At 31.7% G+C, this 21006-nt stretch overlaps 3 protein-coding genes across 3 annotated transcripts; all 3 read right to left on the reverse strand.

The window, feature by feature from the left end:
• Positions 1-2124: 2124 nt before the first annotated feature.
• On the reverse strand, positions 2125-4615 carry LOC101503834 (putative pentatricopeptide repeat-containing protein At1g56570). The gene is made up of 2 exons (XM_004495580.4): positions 3784-4615; positions 2125-3646 (listed from the first exon to the last, which is right to left on the reverse strand). Exons 1-2 carry the CDS (start codon positions 4387-4389, stop codon positions 2429-2431), a joined length of 1824 nt encoding a protein of 607 aa, XP_004495637.1. The 5' UTR covers positions 4390-4615; the 3' UTR covers positions 2125-2428.
• A 573-nt stretch (positions 4616-5188) lies between these two features.
• Positions 5189-9638, reverse strand: LOC101503498 (alkaline/neutral invertase A, mitochondrial-like). The gene is made up of 6 exons (XM_004495579.4): positions 8686-9638; positions 8120-8279; positions 7766-7977; positions 6543-7036; positions 6356-6404; positions 5189-5904 (listed from the first exon to the last, which is right to left on the reverse strand). The coding sequence occupies exons 1-6, from the start codon at positions 9349-9351 to the stop codon at positions 5578-5580; spliced, it is 1908 nt and encodes a 635-aa protein (XP_004495636.1). The 5' UTR covers positions 9352-9638; the 3' UTR covers positions 5189-5577.
• A 1521-nt stretch (positions 9639-11159) lies between these two features.
• LOC101503178 (Golgi apparatus membrane protein-like protein ECHIDNA) lies at positions 11160-14469 on the reverse strand. The gene is made up of 6 exons (XM_004495578.4): positions 14184-14469; positions 13972-14028; positions 13685-13888; positions 13466-13525; positions 12951-13077; positions 11160-11528 (listed from the first exon to the last, which is right to left on the reverse strand). The coding sequence occupies exons 1-6, from the start codon at positions 14196-14198 to the stop codon at positions 11440-11442; spliced, it is 552 nt and encodes a 183-aa protein (XP_004495635.1). The 5' UTR covers positions 14199-14469; the 3' UTR covers positions 11160-11439.
• Positions 14470-21006: the final 6537 nt, after the last annotated feature.

The raw sequence follows: 21006 nt of genomic DNA on the forward strand, positions 1-21006 counted from the left end.
GCAACAAACCCAAGAATCTTAATCAAATCCATACAGAAGAATGAAATTACAATAATGAAATATCATATTATTCCTAATCTAGCATTTGTTGCATAAAATGTATTGACACCTTATAAATATCTTGAGCATTAATTGTTAGATAAATTTTGTCAATATGTTTAACCAATTGTGAGCTTTCCGCACATGAGCATACCTACATACTACTATAAAGTTACATATCACATAATTTCAAACTAAGTTTTTTTATAAATTGGTAACGACTTTTTTAAAGCATAACACGTGAGAATTGAAAAAAATGATGGGACGGACAAAAAAGTAAAGACCGTGAGCATTTTGGTGGCAATGGAGGGATGACCATGACTTTGATAATGGTGACAATGGTTGAGGATGAGAATCTATTATTTATTATCTATCTGTAATGTGTATTACTACTATATAAGGCAACAAATTTAAAGAGAATTGCTCCAAAATTAATGTTTATGAATTGTTAATTTAGTGAGTCAGGTGTATGTCTCCAGCCTTTTATTAATTTTTTATATATATAAATTTAATATTCTTATGTGATATAAATATGCTTTATTTAAAATTAAACAAAAGAATGAGATAATTTGACACGGAACCATAGAAATTTCCATAAAAAAATTAATGATTTATCAAAGACACGGGAATGAATATTTTACAACAAAAAGACAAAAAGATGAATTTAAAAGTTCATATGAGAAAATTACATTAAATACATCATATATTGAAAAAATTGTTAATCGTATAAGTTTTTATGGATTTTAATTATAATAAATATGAGTTCAAATAATTTGATAAAATTCCTCTAAAAATATCTTCCAATTAATTATGTACAATGTAATTCTACAATATTTTATTAATCTATATTTTTCTATTGAACAATAACGCGTGCACTTCACGAGTCATTTACACTTATATTGTATACAAAACACGTTTTATTTCATATTTAGATTCATTCTACATGTCGCTTTTATATCGATTTATATTCATGGATCATTATTTTCATGTTTTCATATGATATTAAATGTTTTTAAGTATTATTAATAAATAATATGTGTAATTAAATGCTATTATTATTATTATTATTATTATTATTATTATTATTATTATTATTATTATTATTATTATCATTATTATATAAAATAAAAGCAATTCATCCTCTACCTGTCTGTTGATAAAATGTTTTTTAATTTTTATTTTGATAAATAATATTTTAATGTTATTTTGAAAGATTATTTAATACAATTCTGTACAGGGGCGTGTGGTGCAAAAATGTCTATAGAACCGCCACGTGCACATTTTTTTAAAAAAAAATGAAATAAGTCCTATAAACAATAGATATATTTATATACTATAAAATAACTAAAATTAATTAATTTAGATAAACTTTTGTATGACTCTTCCAAACAGCCATTATGGCCAATTCAAATTACCTCCCACCTTTGATTATTGATCAATTAAAAAGTATTAATCCACTTATATTCCTTTCACTTCGTAAACGATGTATTGAAAAATGTCTAAATAATTATAGTTTAGTCACAGTTTTTTAGCCTGGTCAAATAAAATGTGGTCTAAAATTAAAAATGTTGCAGAGTGCATTATGTTTTCTATTGCTAATCCAAACATAAAGAAGAGAGCCTTAACCTACGTTAGTCAACAAAAGGAAGAGAGTAAGACTCAAGCAATGGTTGTGGTTGGCATCAAGGTGAGATACTCAAATGTAGTGCTTATCGAGGCATCGACTTGCTAGATGATAACGATTTCACAAAAATTGTAGAAAGGTGCTAAAACATGGTTTTGTGCCAATGATCTAGAACGTGTAGCTGTAAACAGATAGAGTAGGGCACTAAAAAACAACGGTCATAGCAGCGGTGCTAGAATGGCGTCTTAATGGCATCAATCAACAATTTGTGTATCAATACGTCATATGTTTGGTTGTGTGGCTTAAATAAAACCAGAGAGCAAAGATACTTGCCTTGCTCATTTTAGGCTATTGAACTTTGTTTGAAGAACAGTAAAGAAAGATATAAATGAGAAAGAAAGTGGAGAGAAAGAGATACGTAAAATAAATAATATTTTTTGGATTATTTTGTACAAGAAAAATAAAAGAAAAGAAAAAGGGAAAACCTCAGTTTATTTTTATTTTCACTCTAAAACACAATAATATATAAGCCCTGCTCCACTATCAACCTGTCTAAAAAAGGGCAAGGCATGGAGAGTTGAATTAGGATAGTGGGTTGAACATCTCATTCCGCCCTGCCATCCTCCAAGTTATACACTAACAAATAACATCGAATACAAGGCTTTTAAAGGTTTGCAAGATGATGTTATACATGAATGCTTGTATTGGTTTATGAATCTGCTACAAGCATTCATAAATAACATAATTATTTTTTCTTTTGTATATTCAAGTCTCATCTTCCAAGTCATGTACAAAGCAATCTAAATCTAAATCAAGTACATATCCTACATCTTTCATATGTCTAATCAACAATTTCAGAACTTCATAAATCTCCTCATTCGAAGAAACATATCTATCTCCAACAACAAAACTGTAAACCTGGTTTTTCAATTCAATCCAACTCCTCCCCACCTCTTTCTTATTCTTAGAACTTTTCATAAGCTTTCTCAAGCTTGCAAAATCAGCCCAATTACCTTCAGCAGCATATATATTTGATAACAGCACATAAGTTCCCGCTTTATTAGACTTCATATCCAAAACCTTCAAAGCTGCTAATTTTCCCATAGTTGGTTGTTTATGTTTTCTACAAGCTCCAAGAAGGGCTACCCATATAGACTCATCTGGTTTAAATGGCATATTCTCTATTAGTTCATAAGCTTCATTTACCCTTCCCGCACGACCAAGCAAATCTACCACACATCCATATATTTCTCGATCTGGCGCAACATTATAATAGCTGGTCATTAATCTAAAATATCTCAGGCCTTCATCTACTAGTCCGGCGTGGCTACAAGCACTGAGAACTGCCATAAACACTATCTTATCAGGTTTAATACCTGATCTAACCATCTCATTGAATAACTCAACAGCCTCTTTGCCATGACCATGAGCACCATATCCAATCATCATGGAAGTCCATGAGACTAAATTTGTGAGCGACATTTGACTAAATATTTTATGCGAATCAGCTACATTTCCACACTTTGCATACATATCTATAAGGGCATTGGATAATTCCAAGCTGTTATCAAAGCCTCTACGAATGATCTCACCATGAAGCTGTTGCCCACAATAAAGAACTGCTAAGTTTGCACATGCAGCTATGACACTGGTAAATGTGAAGCCATTTGGACTAAAACCTTCCGCCACCATTTGCAAAAATATGCAGAGAGACTCTTTAGAATCCAGTGTTTCAAATCCAGCTATCAAAGTGTTCCACGTGATTGTATCTTTCTGAGTCATTTCACCGAATAATTGTTTAGCCTCAGATGCACAACGACACCTGCAATACATGTCCAATATGGAATTCATGACAGGAAGATTGGACTCAAACCCATGATTAATCACTGCAGCATGTACCTGTTTACCCAAATTACTTGAGCCAATTGAAGCGCAAGCACTAATTGCAATTGAGAAGCTGAAGGGACTCAGCTCTCCTTCCTCCTATTTGCAACAAAAAAGAAACTATGTTAAAAAGTTTTCATCTCATATCAATGGTTTTTATTTTCATCCATTCATCTGACTCAAAAAATCATCATGTATTTGCAACAAGGAAAGAGGGATATAAAACATAAGCTTACCATAAACATTTGGCGAAAAACTTGAAGACCACCATAGGCATCACGTCGATGAGTATACCCAGTGATCAAAGTAGTCCAAGAAACAGCATTTTTGGTTACGATATCCTCAAAAACTAATCTTGCGTTGTCCATGCTATCACAGCAAGTAGCATACATATTCACGAGTGCATTATCAACATATATGGATGAGCCTTGAGTACCGATCTTAATAGCCAACCCGTGAACCAATTTACCACGTGAAAGAGCTTTCAATTCTTTACAACCCTTCAAAACAGAAGAAACAGTGAAAGCATTGGGCTTGACTCCGTCTCTGAGCATATAAGAAAACATGTTCCAAGCACGGTTGTGATGATCACATGAGGTGTAGCCAGTGATCATGGCCGTCCAGGCGATAACGTCTCTGTGAGGCATTTCGTCGAACAGTGAGTGTGCTTCTTCGATGGAGCCTTCATCAAAGTAGGACTTGATGAGATCGGTGGTTATACCGGTTATGCCTTTGGGACTAAAGGGTGAGTTCAATTCGATGCAGCGAAGAGAGTTTTGGACAGATAATGGAAGGGGTAGGAAATCAGTTGGGGATAGTAACTTCCTACAAAATGCCATCATTCTTGTTTCAAAATGCCCATAACAACTACTTTGGTGTTTCAAAATACACGTTGGTTTGCCATGTTAAGATGGAAAAATTGAATAAATAAACATTAAATTTTCATTCATATAATTCACAATCTCGTTAGTCGTTAGTGTTTGGTTGGGTCGACAAACTCGGTTCTGCTCCTACGGCTGATTTATTCGATTCATGATTTTTTTTTTTTCGTTGTTGACAATTTTAACCACAGTTCGTGGCCACATATACTTATAAATATTTTTTTTATACAGTATGTTCCCTTTTATTAAAATTAATTCGATTAATGTTCGTAAAAATAATTAAAAAAATAAGAAATGCTTTCAATTTTATTTTCAAAAAATTATGTTAAATTTATTTGAAAATTGCTTGTTATTATTAACAAAGTTAAAAGACTTTTGAAAGTGGATAATTGATACATAAATAATAAATATCAAAAAATTATTTTTTGAATATACATTTCAATTAACTAACATTTTCATTTTCTTTTTATAACAACGACTCACTTCATGATTTATGTTATAGTGATGTCTTTCATTGTATAATGTCAAACTCTAACTATAAAGTGTCGAATCCCTTATCACTTGAACTAACTACATATTGTTTTACCAATAAAATAAACACACATTTTAAAAATTAAAACGCTATTTCCATAAAGTAAGAGTCCAAAGTAAATTTTGTGATTTTCTTCATGGATCAGAATGAGATTTCACACTGATTTTGGAAAAAAAAAAAAAAAAAAAAAAAAAAAAAAAAAAAAAGAGCAATTGTATAATAACTTGATAAGATAAATCAATATAATCATTATTTCGTTAGTATACAATAAATTATTGTAAGTGGAAATCCTAAGTAGTGAACATTGTTAATACACCTATCCTAAGCAATGAACTACCCTATAGTATTAAATAATTTTTAAGAGGTTCAAAGTTTAAACCTCTTATTATTATTTTTTTCTTTTAAGAAATATAATTGCCCTCCATGCATATACATATGAAAACCATCTTAAACCAATATATAACTATAATTACAACATGTAACATACCGTTACATTTCCAATCTAACTTCTACTGTTGTGTACTCCCTCCAATTAGAACCAAGTGCATCAACTTTTGTTGATTTAACTTTCTTTTATTTTTAAGGGCGGAGGAAGTACTAAATAATGCAGTGTAGCATCATACAAGAATTTGAGACTTGGCAGCAACGCGTGAGCATTTTTTCCTTCCACTCTTGCTAAGTCCACATACACATATGTCAAGAAGCTCATAATCTTCCTCACAGAATAACATGGATGCCATTTTTGGATTCTTCAAAAGCATCTTAGATGTAAGGAACCCGGCTATGGTCCACGTTTGATACAGCCGGGCTTGTTTTCCGATAAATTTTCCAGATCGAGTATCGTAATATTCGGGCCAAGAATCAACTGGTAGTCTTTTCTCAGCCAAATCAACTGCTTTCTGGGCTAGTTCAATTCTCCCCATTTTGATGCATGCCAGTGTGAACTGCAATTGATGTACAAAAAAAAAATACATTAGAAATTAAAGCAACACTTCATTACTTGGTAGTTGATATAGAAGGTCTCAAACAAATTACCACATAATTATTTTGCCTCAGAAAAGACATAACCAGTTTGGTTTTGAAGATTTTCGTTTTTCACAAACAACACAAGAAAATAGTCTCTTCTGATTTTTTTAATGTCTCTGGATTAATTCCCAGTCTTCTACAATATTACTACCTTCGTCCCTAATTATAAGTATCTTTTGAAAAAAAAACATGTCTTAAGTATAAGTCTCATTACAAATTACTAGATACATTTATTATTTTTTTCCCAAATATACCTCAATTTATATTACTAAAGTGTCTCGGAAGATGAAAGGTCAAAATTAAGCACCTATATACAAAAGGGTATTTTAGAAACATTGATATATAAAATGGACACATTAAATACATTACCTGCCACAAAAGGGTTGGCCAGGATCCACCATTGTGATATGACCAAGGGCTGCAAAGGTTAAGCATGTTGTTTCAGTTAAGATGAACAACCTAGAAACAATTCTGACTAGAAAGACAATAATATGATATAAATTTTGCACTGTAAGATATGCAAACAAGATAATAAAACTCTATCGATAGAACTTACGTATTCTTTGGGTCACTACCAGTAATAATCCGCCACTCTTCATTATCCAAGGCAGGATAACATATCTTAAGAGGCATATGCCCTACAAGATCATCCCATTTTGCTTCTATCAGATTCAAAATAGCCTCGTTTTGTCTTGGGGTGCTCAGAGACGAAACAATAGACCAAAGATTTCCCAGTGTGAAAAACCGGAAATCCATGTGAGCTGGTTGCAGATTCCCAATTAGATACCCACCTTTTTCAGGAATCCAATCCATTACCCAGAAAGGAATTTGTTCTGGATAGATGTTGAATTTGTTGATGGCATCCATGGAGTACTCTTCTGTTTTGTACCTGTATATTTCATTAATCTTTTTCATATCCACCCAATAATATTGTCTAATGTGGAATGATAGTGCACTCAGTCGATTGTTAATGGCTCGAACGAGATCATTAGTTCCATCAGTTACAGCAAGCACTTCCCGTGAGCAGCGAAGAGCTGAGTAAAATAATGCCTGTCGAGTGAAAATTGCCAAAAATAAGGAAAACACAGAGATAATAAGTGAAACAATTGAGGTAGAATTCAGAAGACACAAGCTTCTTTGCTTAGAATTTTCTAGAAATATTTTAAAAAAATAAAACTTGTTTGAGTAGCTGTTTTATTTTTGCTTGTTGTCAAAACTTGTACATGTTTTCTATTTTCAGAATAAAAAACAAGAATAACCTAGAGTTATTTTTGTCCAAGCCTATAGCTGTTTGACACTTTCCACTGTTATCTCTGCCTGCTCATGGTTCATGAGCACACTTTCCACTGTTGGAGGCATCGTCCGCCAAAGCCTAGAACTCTCCACTTTCAAAATATATGAGGCAAGTTGTTTTGTTTTCTCATCTCTAAATGTTTTTCAAAATAATATTACTAAACATAGTTTTGTTGTTCTACAACCAGTTTTAGAAAACTTCTAGAGTAGTTTTTTAAAAAAGTGTCACCTGAATTCAGAGTTTCATATCATTTTTAGCAAATATTATTTTATGTCACTTGACACTTGTAGTATATACAAAAATACAACATATATATAAAAATAGGAGCATATACCTATGGAGACCAAGGCAATCGTTACCAATTAAAATAGAGTACCCTTCAATTCTAAATAAAACAGATCACAGAAACAAAATAATTTCCGAATGCATAAAGCACTTAGTACAAAAAACATAAGAATGAGAAAACATAGGGTAGTAAAATTCACTTGGATTTCAAGAGGGTGACCATGAATGCCCATACGCCTGTCTATCATGCAAGACCCATCGGTGACTAGCAGAGACGGAAACATATCAAAACCATCTGTTAGACACAATTTAAGTATCATTTTCAAGCCTGTTTGAACATCAACCCTTTCTTGCAAGCTGTAGTCACCGGTAAGCTTCCCATAAGCCCGTAACAGGATGATCCACCACAATCCTATCAAAGAAACAAAAGAGGAAAGTTATTTATGTTACTCGTTTCTTAGAATGCTTTTGGTTTACATTACAACTTCCAAGCAGTTTCCAAGAGCATTGTTTTTATCTGTAGGCACGTTATAACCAACCGCTGAAAAACCAACCTGAATCTACAGGTGCAACTCGACCAATAGCTGATTCCCCAAAATCAGGATCTAAAACTTCTTCACGGGTATCTCCGTCAAGAGCTACGGTTCTAACTTTGAAACTAGCAGGCATCAAGCCCTGTCCTGGACTGTAGCAGTCCACAGTTTTCTCCCAACTCTTTCACAATTAAATAGGGGGAAAATGTAGAATATTAGCAACCAATATACAACAAAGTTTTAAATGTTTGTAACTTTTGCAAGCATAACAACTCTTTCTTTTGGATGAATTATCACTTAATCATCATTATACTATACATTTTCTTTTAGCATTTATAGCATCGGATTTACCATCGATCGCCATTATCCCCATTGAACAATTGATCAAATAGCTAGGATGTATAAATGACAGTGAAAAACATACATCGAATTAATGACTATACATTGACACTATTAAAAATAAAAAATACACACGCCTTAAATTCAATTGATGACAAGCCAGCCATTTTAAGACAAATAAAGCAATGATTGAATTGAATCATTAGGTGACACTAAAAGGGTATATAATATATATTTATATATATTACCTGCAACTGCAAAGTGTGAAGAAGAAAATTCTTGACAATCTCATTATCTCCTTTAAGCAAGAAAGCAAGAGCTGAAGGAATAAAATCCCTAATAAACACCTGATCATAATTCAATGGTAGCTTATCACCAGGATCATTTGCAGCCACTGTCCCCACAGGGTTACCACAATAAGTCACAACAGCATCCTTCAATAACTTCCAAGCTTGTTTTTCAACATTCGATTGAGACTCTTCTTCTCTTACAACATTCTCATGAACACTTTCCACCACTAATGGCTTCACATTCATGCCACCTTGAATGATAATCCTCTCGAAATTATTGTCATTGACACGTGTCTCGATTGAAGTTGAGAAACTTTGAAGCTTGAATCCAACTCTTGCAATGGTTGAAACAACCCTATTTTCTGAGCTTAAACGAAAAGACCTTGAAGTGATAGAATTCGAAGAGGGTGAGTTAAAAAGTTTGTGGGAACCATTCAATTCGCGCTGAAACCTAAATATTCGAAAAGGGTAGTGATTGAAACGTGGTTGTGACAAATCGTTAGCCAAGATAAGAGCATGGTGACGAAGTGGTGGGGACCCAAACAACGACGAATTGTTTAAACCAATGAGAGTTCTACGCGCGGATTTGATAGCGCGGTTGCGAATGAGAGTAATTGTGTTCATGACGAAAGTAATAGGGTATTGCAATGGTAGTAGCAGAAACCAAATTTTCCCAAATTGGGGTTTAGAATGAATGGGTGAACTAAGCAAAGTTTAACTAAATCTAATTTATTCTTTGATAAAAGCTGGACGATGGTTTAGTTCTTTACCTCAAATTTTGGATATAGAATAAACAAGAGTTTTGGAGGCGGTGTTGCAGTCGGCGCCGAAGGATAAAATAAAGGTGATGCTATCAGGGGTTCAAAAAAGCTTGCTCAACAATTTATTTCTTGACGGATATAGCTTGGTCAACCCATTGTTTTTTTATAACCTTTTTTATATAAACTTTTCTTTTAGTTTTTGAGGGATTTTTTTTAGTAAACTTCTCTATCAACTTCCATGCGATAATAATAGTATTTATAAATACATATAAAAAGCTAATATAATATAATAATAAAATATTATTAGCATATATGATTTATATTTCTTTTAAAATATTTTGTTGAGTCTGTTCCCAATTTTAAATATTTTATTTTTAAATTACAATTTAACTTCATAAGTAAAAAAGAAATTTATCCACATACAAATTTAAGATTGAGTAAGTTTCCTCCATCTGCAATATATCTCATATATTTCCAGTTTAATTTTAAATACAACAGAATTGGTTTTTCTGTCACTTGGCTTTATTGGATTTATTAGCCAATCCACGTGTTAATACCTAAAAAGTGACTTATTTTATTAGCTCCAATGTTCTAAGAAGCTTCAAAAGGTTTAGATTATCAATTCCAACCTGTATTTTACACCACTAAATTGACTAATCTGGACACATTTAGAAGTTTTTGAGAATATTAGGAATAGAAGAAGTCACCAACCTAAAATAAAATATTGATCACAGTTGTAAATGATATAACTGTGCATATAAAATAACCTATATATAATTACGCCCATCTGTTCAAAAAAGGTCTACACAAACTTTCATTTCTACATAAACTTCATTGGTGGTGTTTTCTGGCTCTGATGTTTTCTAAGGAACAAAAAATGATGTGGGTACACTGGTACAGAAAGGGTATCACTTCAGGTTTTGTAGTCGAGTTGAAGCTGTTGTCTAACATCTCGTCCAAGAGCAAACCAACAAAGAGCAATGTGGAAAACCATATTAGCAAAGGGGGCAAATTTCCAAGAGGAATGCAAGCAAGGGAATAGAAGAAATTGACAACGGCAAACATCAATTAAGCTCCATTTTATCAGTAAGCAAAATAACAAATTACATGAATACAAACAAAGAACACTTCACAAATCACAATTTCTTTGCATAAATGATGTACAGGGATACTTCAGCTATTAGAGTATTGATCAATTATACCTAGTTGGTAACTTTAACTTGAGACTAAATTAAACATAAAGTTTTTGTGACTTTGACGTTGATTAAACATAAGGTATTTGTGACATTGATTAAACATAAGCTAACATGAAGCATATTTACTTTAGCAGTCAGTTTAGTGACTAAAATTTTGGTAGAGGAATTACGGAAACAACATTATACAGCCAGAAGGTGAAAAAACAGAAAAATGCACGGCTCATTTAGTAAGAAAAGCAGGTAACTTACGACTCCCACGAAAGCATTTGAGATGAATATGTCCTCATATACAATAATATGCCCTCAAAGATAACAATGGATTGTCCAATATCAGACGTGGTTAAACCTTTCTATTTCTGATATAAGCTCTATACATTTTTTAGGTGGTCGGTTAATCGTGACCCTCTCCGCGAGGATACAACATCATCAATTTTATTATCCACCAATTTGCATGAAAATAAGCAGCAAACAATCATGGAACATAAATCTTTGACAATTAATGCAAAAGAATACAAGAACACAATGTACACATGAAAATAAACAACTCTTTAACTAAAACTATGTAATCTGATTATCAGTCTCACTCAAGCCATTTCTTATAGAAGTACAAAATTTTGCATTTTTTGTATCAGTAACTACGCAAGTTTGATAGGTAGTCAGGATCCAGTCTGAGGCCGGCCGAAATAATCATCATGTACATACCTCCACCGCATCTCAATATTTCTAATAATGCATGGTTCCACTTGCATTGATAATTAAACAACACTGAACGCTGACTGTAAAGTAGATGAGAAGCGAGAGGCAATTGTTTGAGAGGCAAATTGTTGAATCTGCTTCTTAGCATCTGAAAGAAAACCAAGCAAATTTTATCCATTGCAAGTTATTCAATTGAACCGCATGTAAAGATGAATTAGTAAATTGATGTGGGGAACAAAGAGAAATCCTTCCTATTGGGTAGGGATGGGGGACGGGGGCAGAGCTTGAGCAGAATCGCTAGTTTCAAAATTTGATGTGAAACTGGGCTAGAGAAACTCCTAAGGCATATATGTTTTCAGCATATCTCTATCATTTGAAATGAAAAAAGAGGACCCAAAGTTCCCAATCCCATAAACAGGGTACTATTACAAGGGTCAAATTGCATTTTCACTCTAAATATGTTTCTTGTCAGTTAAACAACCCTACTGCAACTATTTCTACTACTACAACAATAGCAATAACCCTTTCAAAAAAAACAATGGCAATAACAATATTATCTTCCAATTTTATGTGAATATAAATTGAGGGTGTTCTTGTGTTTTTAGAAACAGATAATCACCCAAATAAGCACAATGGATGTGTTGCCCACCACAAATACAAGAATGCAGCTAACAAGGCATCAATAAATAGGTATACAATATATCAGCATCCAAAGCATCTTTTAACCAAATATATCATAGCCCAACGTTAAGAAATTACTCTTCGGTGATTAAATTAGTCATATAGAGGTGTAATTTGCAAGTACACTCGTACATTTCCATTTGGTTCATACATTTAGTAGTTAAGTATCCTCATATGTCAACATCTATACACAAAGAGGGAAAAATGCAGCAAATTGTAATTTTGAATCTTTCAAAATGAGAGAAAAAAACACACACACACACACACATGTGAAACAAGATAAGATTCCAAGACGGCACATCATGTTACACGTCACACATCAAGAAAATTCTTGCATTGAAAAGTTCAATATCATACTATTCCAGACAACCCCCCCAATCTAAACCAATTTTGCAATATATTAGAAGACAAACATTTTAAGAAGATCATAAATAATTGGCTTAATTGCAGTTTTGATCTCTATATTTTATCAATTCATGGAAGTGGTCTCCTAATTTTAAAATTCGATAGTTTTGGTCCCTCTCTCATTTTTTAACTAAAAAATAACAATTTGACATATTTTAAATGATGCAAGATGCAATTTCATGATAGAGAGCCATCTAAATATATTAATTATTCATATATCATTAATTAAATTACAAATATGAAAAATTTCCGAAGTTGAAAGTTAAGTTTATATGGTGCTTTATTTTGATTTTATGGGTGTTAATTATTCTATATCATCGTATTATATGTCACATTATTTAAAGCATGTCATGTTACCACTTTTTAGTTAAAAAAACATAAAGATGGACAAAAATTGTCGACTTTTAAAATAGAGGAGACAATTTCGTAAATCAGTAAAAATATGGAGACTAAAACTGTAATTAAACCTAAATAATTTGCACACCTTTTTTGCATTTGGTAAAACCAACAATATTTGCAATGCTGAGGGTCAAACAAACTCCTACAACAAGGAGATAATCAGCCTGAAGCCTTATGAGCGAGAATATTGCCAACATAATCCATAAAACTGCCTGCAGAACAATACAAATAAAAAATCATTTATTGTAATGATTACCAGAGAAAGCAATTATCATCTTTTATTGCAGGGTGGGGGAAACCAAAACTACATGAAGATACTGTTGTGATAATTGACAGAGCTATTCTGCATCCAGATCCCTAGTATATAGAGAATTTATCACTTAAGTTGGAATACTACAACTTATTTTGTATACTATTTTCTTCTAAGTAATACATACATTTCCTGAATAAGTCTGATCGAGTCATAATATGTTATATATAGCCCCGCTTAATAAAACTCCCGAAACAACCACATTTTGACTGTAACACCATAAGGATCTAAGCTAAAACTGAAGTATCACCGCATGCTATAACCAATCTATATATTTTCTTAGTTCTTACCGCAAGGTAAAGGGTCCACCAGAAAAGCCATGAATCTTTCTTGTTCATCCGAGCCAATGACTACAAGGAACAAAACAAACACATACAAGATTCAAGCATATAGAAAGAATTTGAAACCCATTCTTATGCTAGTTAGGTTGAGCAGAGTCAATGCAGTAGAGATATTTTTTGGAAAACCTAATTACACCCCTGAAAGTGATGAAAACAAGGAATACCTACCTCTTGGTCAAGGCATTCAAACTTCCAAACACTCTCACCAAGATCATTGATTTCATTCCACCATCTCATACCAACTAAAATTCTTCCACTTACATTCTTGACTACCCAAAAATCAAGAGCAGCAAGAAGGACAGTCACCACAAAAATGATGACAAAGTTATCAATAAAGAGAGCCGATAGAATGTAAAATGCCAAAGCCGCAGCCTGTGAGATACAAAATTACAACAATTTCACAATGCGAATTACACTTATATTAAAAAAAAAGTGAGAAAATTAGTAAAGTAAACCTTGAAGAGAACATGAAAGAAACAAGTCCTTGGATTTGCGTAGTTTTCAACTACAGACTGCATTCAGAACAAAAACATAATTAATTATACTATTAATGAAATAAATATTAAAATGAATCAATAGCAATAGCAATAGCAATAGCATGAGCATTCGAATGAATCAATAGAAAAATTGAAGGAATAAAGCAGATCTAAGACAAAAGTAGAGTTACCTGGTTGGGATCCATGTGTGAGGTTGAGAAGGAGAAGGAGAAGGAGAAGGAACGAAGCTTGAGAGGAATCAAAGAGGAGGGAGCATACCAGATCTTACACCCGCTGAAATTTTAGTTTGATTCCGATCCAAAAGTATGTCAGATTAAGACCCCCTTCCTTTCTTTGTTGCTTGCTACGGACTAAGGGCTATTTTTCTTATTTTCTTATTTTCTTTTTCTTTTTCTTTAAATTTTAAGGAAAATGCACAGAAACGGTGTCCTGCTCCGGATTGGGCTTTACACGCATTTTAGATGAACTTACTTTCCGGACCTCCCCTTTCGTCGAACTCGTCAGAACATTGGGTCGCTCTTAGGCATGTTAATGGACACCCTGTAGGCCCTGCTGGTTGTTCATTCACCTCATAATATTTATTTAAAATATATAAAAAATATTATCAAATTGAACTTCTGGTGACATCATTAATCTTATTTTCTACTATTAAATTGAATTTTTAACTAATGGATCATAGAATTTGACAATTGTGGGGGTTCAATGAGCATCGTCTAAGTATTATAACTATGAGTGAGAATATGTCAGACCAATCGATAGTGACTTAAGACTTTGTCTATTTAAAAAAAAAAATCTAGTCGGACCTAAGCTTACTCACTTACGATCTCATATTTTCCTTTAATTAGTGCAACAATAAAACATAAAAAAATACAATTTAATTATTGTGCACCGTCAATTTAAAAAGTTTTACACACTCAATATATCACAACTATTCATTTTTTACATATAAATAAACTTCATTCACATGCAAACAAAAATAGTACAAAACAAATTCATCGTAATTTGGGACATTTTTCATCTATATTTTGATATCAAAACTAATTAAAAAAAGCAAAAAACATACTAACAACAATATACATAAAGATGTCATAAATCAATGAAAGATAATTAAATTAAGACATTAATCTTAACAGACAAACTAATTTCTTCCATGTATGGTCAATGTCAAGAATAATGCAAGATTCCTGTCTTTAATTTAATCCATCTTCGAAAGAAAAAAAAAAATTGTTGGTATTCGTTCATATCGACTATAGGTGGTCTTTAACATGCTCAATTCAACCACACGCTGATAAATCATGTGTAAGGATGTGAAAGTGTTGAATTTGGTGATAACCTCCACAAACCACTTAAAGTATGATATCAACATAACACATTTGTTGCCTATGTGAACACCGTATTTGGTTGAGAAAACAAACAACGCCACACCATGATGACGAACAAACTAAACATTGCATTCAAAAATAAAACACGAAAAAAAAACAAAATCTATGTGAAAAATCACTTATTTAAATAAAATGAGATAATAAAGTAAAATGGAGGGGTGATTTCGGACCAAAAAATGTCATAAACTACCCCTATAATGGATAAAGAAGAAGAGAAACTTATAGTTTTTTTCTTGAAAAAGAGAGAGAGGTGGCAACTACATAACCTAAAAGAGAGAAACCTTTTCCTAACTAATAATAATTGTTAAAGTTAAATATTTTGATGATCTAACGATTGTGATCGAATGACAATGTACATATTTTTGCACTGAAAATGTACATAAATTAAATCCTGCAAAATATCAGGCATAATGAAAAATTGTTATCATTGAAAATGGATCATTGGCTTAATTAAATTTATGGTTCACAGTTTATTTATTTTATATAATTTAAATCACTTTTACCATTTTTTTAAAAACTGCAAAAACTTGTTTTGATCCAACACCTCGGATGATTGGTTCATTTATTTTGTTGGAAAATCGACTGATTCATTCTAGCTCACATTGTTTTGTATCAGTTATGTGGAATATCTTATCGAATGCATCACCTGAACCGTTCACAAATTATTGATGAGGATCTTTCACTCGAGTCACCACCAATCATGATAAATATTGATAGAGCTGTAATTGCATGATTGAAGCCCTAAGTTATTCATCTAAGAAATTTAAAGTCGTTGATTCATGAGATAACTACTCTCTCAATTGGCAGTACCTCCTTGATTAAGTTTCATCGTTGTGCTATTTTTTATTTTTATTTTTGTCAAAAAATGGCACTTATGTTTGTGTATCCCATATGTCAAATTAGAGATCCTGAAGTAACAGTGTCAATCATAAGAAAATGGAGTTTGAATTATAATTCTTTTAAAATTTAATTAATGCACTTAATTTAAATTAACTTAAGATCAACATTGATTGGAACAAATGTTCATAATGTTTGGGTATGTTAGAAGTGAAAAAGAAACATATTAGTTTATAGTGAAATGTGATTTGTGTGTGCAAATAATTAAAGATAGTGGATATAAATATCACACACAAAAAGTATATTGTTTCACCCAAATCGGGTTAGTCTAGTCCTGACAACCATGAGATTTTCATCATATGCTATATAAACAGAATGTTTTCCCTCACAAATTTTTTCTTGACCACACATTGATCAATTACAATCTTCACCTTTCAACCTATGAAGGATTTCTACCGTCCCATTTGAACCTTGAAAGGATTTTCGCAATCAACTTTCAATCTAGAAATGATTTTTACAAACACATTCAATCTAACATAAAAGATAGACTTGAGTTACAAATGATGTGTAAGATAAAAATGTTTGGGATCTTAAAACTTCTCAACAAGTGTTTGAGATAAAGACAAACCCAATTAATGATGATCCACATATATAGTGAATAAATCTGAATTTTGCTTGGAGAGTTTTTGATTTGTTCTTACTTGAACAAGTGTTGGTAGATTTGCAAATTGAACTTTTTCCTTAATCTTTCAATTGATATTCAATTTATAAAGGATAACATACTTTGAGTATTCAGTTTAAACGAAATATAGTCGTTGGGCATACTTCCCAAAGTGCAAACAATCTTATGAATCAATCTCTTTAAGTGTAGTGTAATTTTGTCCAGAATGTTATTGATCAACCTAGAATGTTCTTGCCTTGCTGGAAAGTGGAGAAATACCATAATATTGGGTAGTATGCCATATATGTTCCTGAACTGATATATGTGCAGCAAGTCATCTCAAATGGTATTTTGTTGTGTACTTTGGTGTAAGAGTGACAACATAACCCGCACTTGCAGGTACCCACCTAAATCTGCTTGATTTGGACGAAGAAAATCAACTTTGATAGGGTGCGGGTGTGGATTTTAGGGAGGGGGTTTGGGGTGGTAATATTCAGCCTGCACCTGCACCCGAATCCCCCTCAGAGGTAATATTATAGTAATTTTTTACATTTTCTATACATATACATATTGAATATACTTAATTTTTTTAAAATATTAAAAATTATAATTTTATCTCTCTAAAAAATATTTTATTATTTTATTATTGTCTAATAATAATTATTTTATTATATCAACTATAATAGATATGATTTTTAAATTTGTAATTTTATATATATGAATAGGTGCGGGTGTGGACGGGAAAAGTTGAACCCCGTTGCCGACGGAGATAAATGCCTAAATTTCACACCCTGAAACGGGGGTGGGGGCCAGTGCGGGTTTTCCCAGATTAGTCGGGTGCGGGGGTGGAGGAGGCAAAATCCTCCCCCGACCCGCCCCGTTGCCATGCCTACTTTGGTGTTTTGTACTTACTTCTAAATAATCAATGTGAAGATCAAAATTGCATATCAATCTCCATGTATTTTTTGCAAGTGGACATTCATTATTTGACATGTTGAGACTTGATTTCTATTGGGTGGCCCATGTGTGAATTATATCAATCTATAACATGCTTTTAATGAATCCAAAAATCGATTCATTTGTCTCTTGACTTTTATTTAAGACAACCAAAATGTTATGCAACCATTATGTTATCAATCTAGGTATCATTATGCAAATCAATATGGAACACATTTTGCATGTGTTGTTTTTGCAAGTAGGTCTTCAAATCTTAAATTTTAATTGCTCATTTTATGTTGGAAAGCTCATGCGAAATGCCAACTGATTTACTGTATGTTGTGTTTCCAAAAAGATTTTTTTTTTTGTCAATTGTTCTTTAATAGAACAACTAGAATATTGTGGTGAATGTTCTTCTATCATTCTTTTAACAAATGACTTAATAAATGAATCAATCTTAGAATGATTTCTTCTTCAAAGTTGATTCTTGTTATTTTGTTGAACTGATATGAATATTTATGAGTGAAATGTACTTGTTCATCATGAGAATTTTTTTTCATAACCATTGAGAATGTTATCTTCTATATGAGAGGATACATTTTTTCTTGAAGCATTACTTCCTACAATTGCTCTTAGTGTTGTTCATGTTGTGTCTTGTCCACCAAGTATCGTTGATATACTTTAGTACAATTATAAATGTATTGGACATTTTCTTTATGAAGATTAAATCTTGAAGATGCAATAATCATTCTCTTGAATGATTGATATATATGATAAATTCATTTGGAGATTATTTCATTATTGAGTAGATATTTATGTACTTGCTGATGTGAACGACTTATTACTTGTCGACTTATACAATTCATTTTCCTTAAATAAAACTCAAGTGCAATCATCAAAAGATTATCATTCATAAAACTTAATAATTTCTTTTCATAAAGTTTGTTGTCAGTAAAAACATATATAAAAAAAGTTTTTACCTCAATAGATCCAACCCTAACTGCGATGATCATTACCAAATTTCATATTGAATCTAGTTTTGCATATTTGTATATTGTGTCATAGGAAACCCCCATTTTTTTTCCATTACAAAGTCCAGGTACATTCCATTGACCGAATCATAAGCTTTTTGAAAATCAACTTTGAACATTAGGCATTATTTATTTTGCTTCTGAGCCACGTATACTACTTCATTTACAATAAAAATATCATATAAGATATAACATTTGACAATGAATGCAATTTGATTATCTACAATTACCTCACTTATCACTTGTTTTAGTCTATTTGTCAACACCTTTGACAATACTTTATTGATACGGCCTATAAGGGCTAGATGGTGAAATTTTGTCAAGCTTTGCAAGCTCTCCAACTTTTGAATCAGGACAATAAAAGAGTTATTAACCCCTTTAATGAGATAAGTTTTTTAGTGGAAATTTTTCATCATCTTCGTAAAATCTTGCTTTAAATATTTCAAAAATTATTTAACTTATGATATATTTATCCTATTTGGTCTTGGTTTTTCCGAACTATCATATTCCCAAACTACCTTTCTTACCTCAATATGAAAATTCACCAATTAACCTCTCATTTTGTTCATTTGCTGCAATTTGCTTGAAAAACACAATTTTCCAAGGCTGGTCTTCTTCCTTCATTCGGAAATTGTTCTCGAAAGTGTTCAAAAATTGTATTCTCTAATTCATAACTTCAAATATTTTCTCACGATTCACCATTAGACACAATATTTTATTTCAATGAAACCTTTTATTCACCACACAATGAAAATATTTTGTGTTGCATCAGCTTCTTAAAGCCATGAACTTTAGGAATCTGCATTAAATACTACAATTCAAATTTGACCAATTATGTTAGTTTGAAATAGCTTCTCTTTTATAATGCACTTTTTCTGACGATAGACATATAACTTCATTTTTCATCTCTAATATGTTCAATTCTGATTTTACTTCTTGTATACTCTCTTCCAAATTTTGACAATGTTTTCTATGCCACTCTCACAAATTTTACTTCATCAACTTCCATTTATTTATTTTTAGCACAAATGCACCAATTTCTCTAATTTGAAATACCTCTATTTTTTGTTTTGTTTGTATAAAGTTTGATAAATATTACTATAAAGTGTTTGAATCTATAACAAAATGACTTTAGACTCCAATTTATTATCTTCTCGCACATCAAAATGGAGCAGTGGTCACGTAACAATAAAGGATTCCGGATTCTCAACAAAAATAAAAATAAAGGAATCCAGAATTTCCGGAGCATATTCTCATGTGGATGCTTCCTACTTGCTTCCTTTCCTGTTATCAAATCTCTTTTGCCGGAAAATCCTAACTTTCCTCTTTTATCATTCACTGATTTCAAAAGTAATGCCCCAATTACTACAAATACAAAACTAATGCCCCGATGCGATCGTCGGTGTGGTCAATAAAATAATTGCATCGGGATTTAATAAAAAAATGTATTTATTTTTCTTTAACTTTTCGACAAACTTTATTAATTTATTTTTCCTAAATAATCCAATTTTAGTAAATTTTTTATATTTAATAAATCACAGTAAAGATAATTTTTATAATTATAAACAAACATTAATTTACTAATGATCAGTAAAAAAGAAAATTTGATGAAACAAATGAGATCAGTAAATTATTTTGTATTTTAATACTAGACAAACAGTGTTATATTATTTTAATGCTGCCATATATTAAAATAATCTGGCCTTTTGATTTTTGACCAAGTAAAAAACGTCCAGAAAGAATAAAATGTTACTGCTATACTAGTTTTTCACTTGAACACACAATTGTTGAGATTGAGATATTGTATATATACTAATACAAAACCAGCCGCCGCCTGAAAACTTTTATCTTCTTTTCTTAGCTTTTATTTGTTGTAATTTAAGATTATTTTTAAGTTTGAAGTTACTTTTTTTAACTCGTTTTTTTAATTAAATAATTGTTTTTTTTATAAATATTTAATTTTTTATTTTTATAGAATTTTTCATAATATTTGTTAAGTTCAAATTAATATATTATTTCAATAAAATACATATTTAAATTTAATCAATAATTTTTGCAAGTCAATATTACAACTCCGGACATGTGTATTATAAACATTTTAATTAAATTTTTAGATTTTTTACAATAATAAATATTGTTAATTAAT

Source organism: Cicer arietinum, chromosome 4, assembly GCF_000331145.2.
Source record: "Cicer arietinum cultivar CDC Frontier isolate Library 1 chromosome 4, Cicar.CDCFrontier_v2.0, whole genome shotgun sequence".
Lineage (NCBI taxonomy): Eukaryota > Viridiplantae > Streptophyta > Magnoliopsida > Fabales > Fabaceae > Cicer > Cicer arietinum.

Excerpts from the sequence above, each read along its gene's own strand:
- LOC101503834 (XM_004495580.4), bottom strand. The coding sequence starts at position 4,389 with ATGATGGCATTTTGTAGGAAGTTACTATCCCCAACTGATTTCCTACCC. Across the intron at positions 3,647-3,783 it reads TTTTTCGCCAAATGTTTATG|GAGGAAGGAGAGCTGAGTCC; the intron begins GTAAGCTTATGT and ends TGTTGCAAATAG.
- LOC101503498 (XM_004495579.4), bottom strand. The coding sequence starts at position 9,351 with ATGAACACAATTACTCTCATTCGCAACCGCGCTATCAAATCCGCGCGT. Across the intron at positions 7,978-8,119 it reads AGTTGCACCTGTAGATTCAG|GATTGTGGTGGATCATCCTG; the intron begins GTTGGTTTTTCA and ends TTTCTTTGATAG. Across the intron at positions 5,905-6,355 it reads GGCCAACCCTTTTGTGGCAG|TTCACACTGGCATGCATCAA; the intron begins GTAATGTATTTA and ends CATCAATTGCAG.
- LOC101503178 (XM_004495578.4), bottom strand. Across the intron at positions 13,526-13,684 it reads TTGAATGCCTTGACCAAGAG|TCATTGGCTCGGATGAACAA; the intron begins GTAGGTATTCCT and ends TGTTCCTTGTAG. Across the intron at positions 13,078-13,465 it reads GGTGGACCCTTTACCTTGCG|GCAGTTTTATGGATTATGTT; the intron begins GTAAGAACTAAG and ends ATTGTTCTGCAG.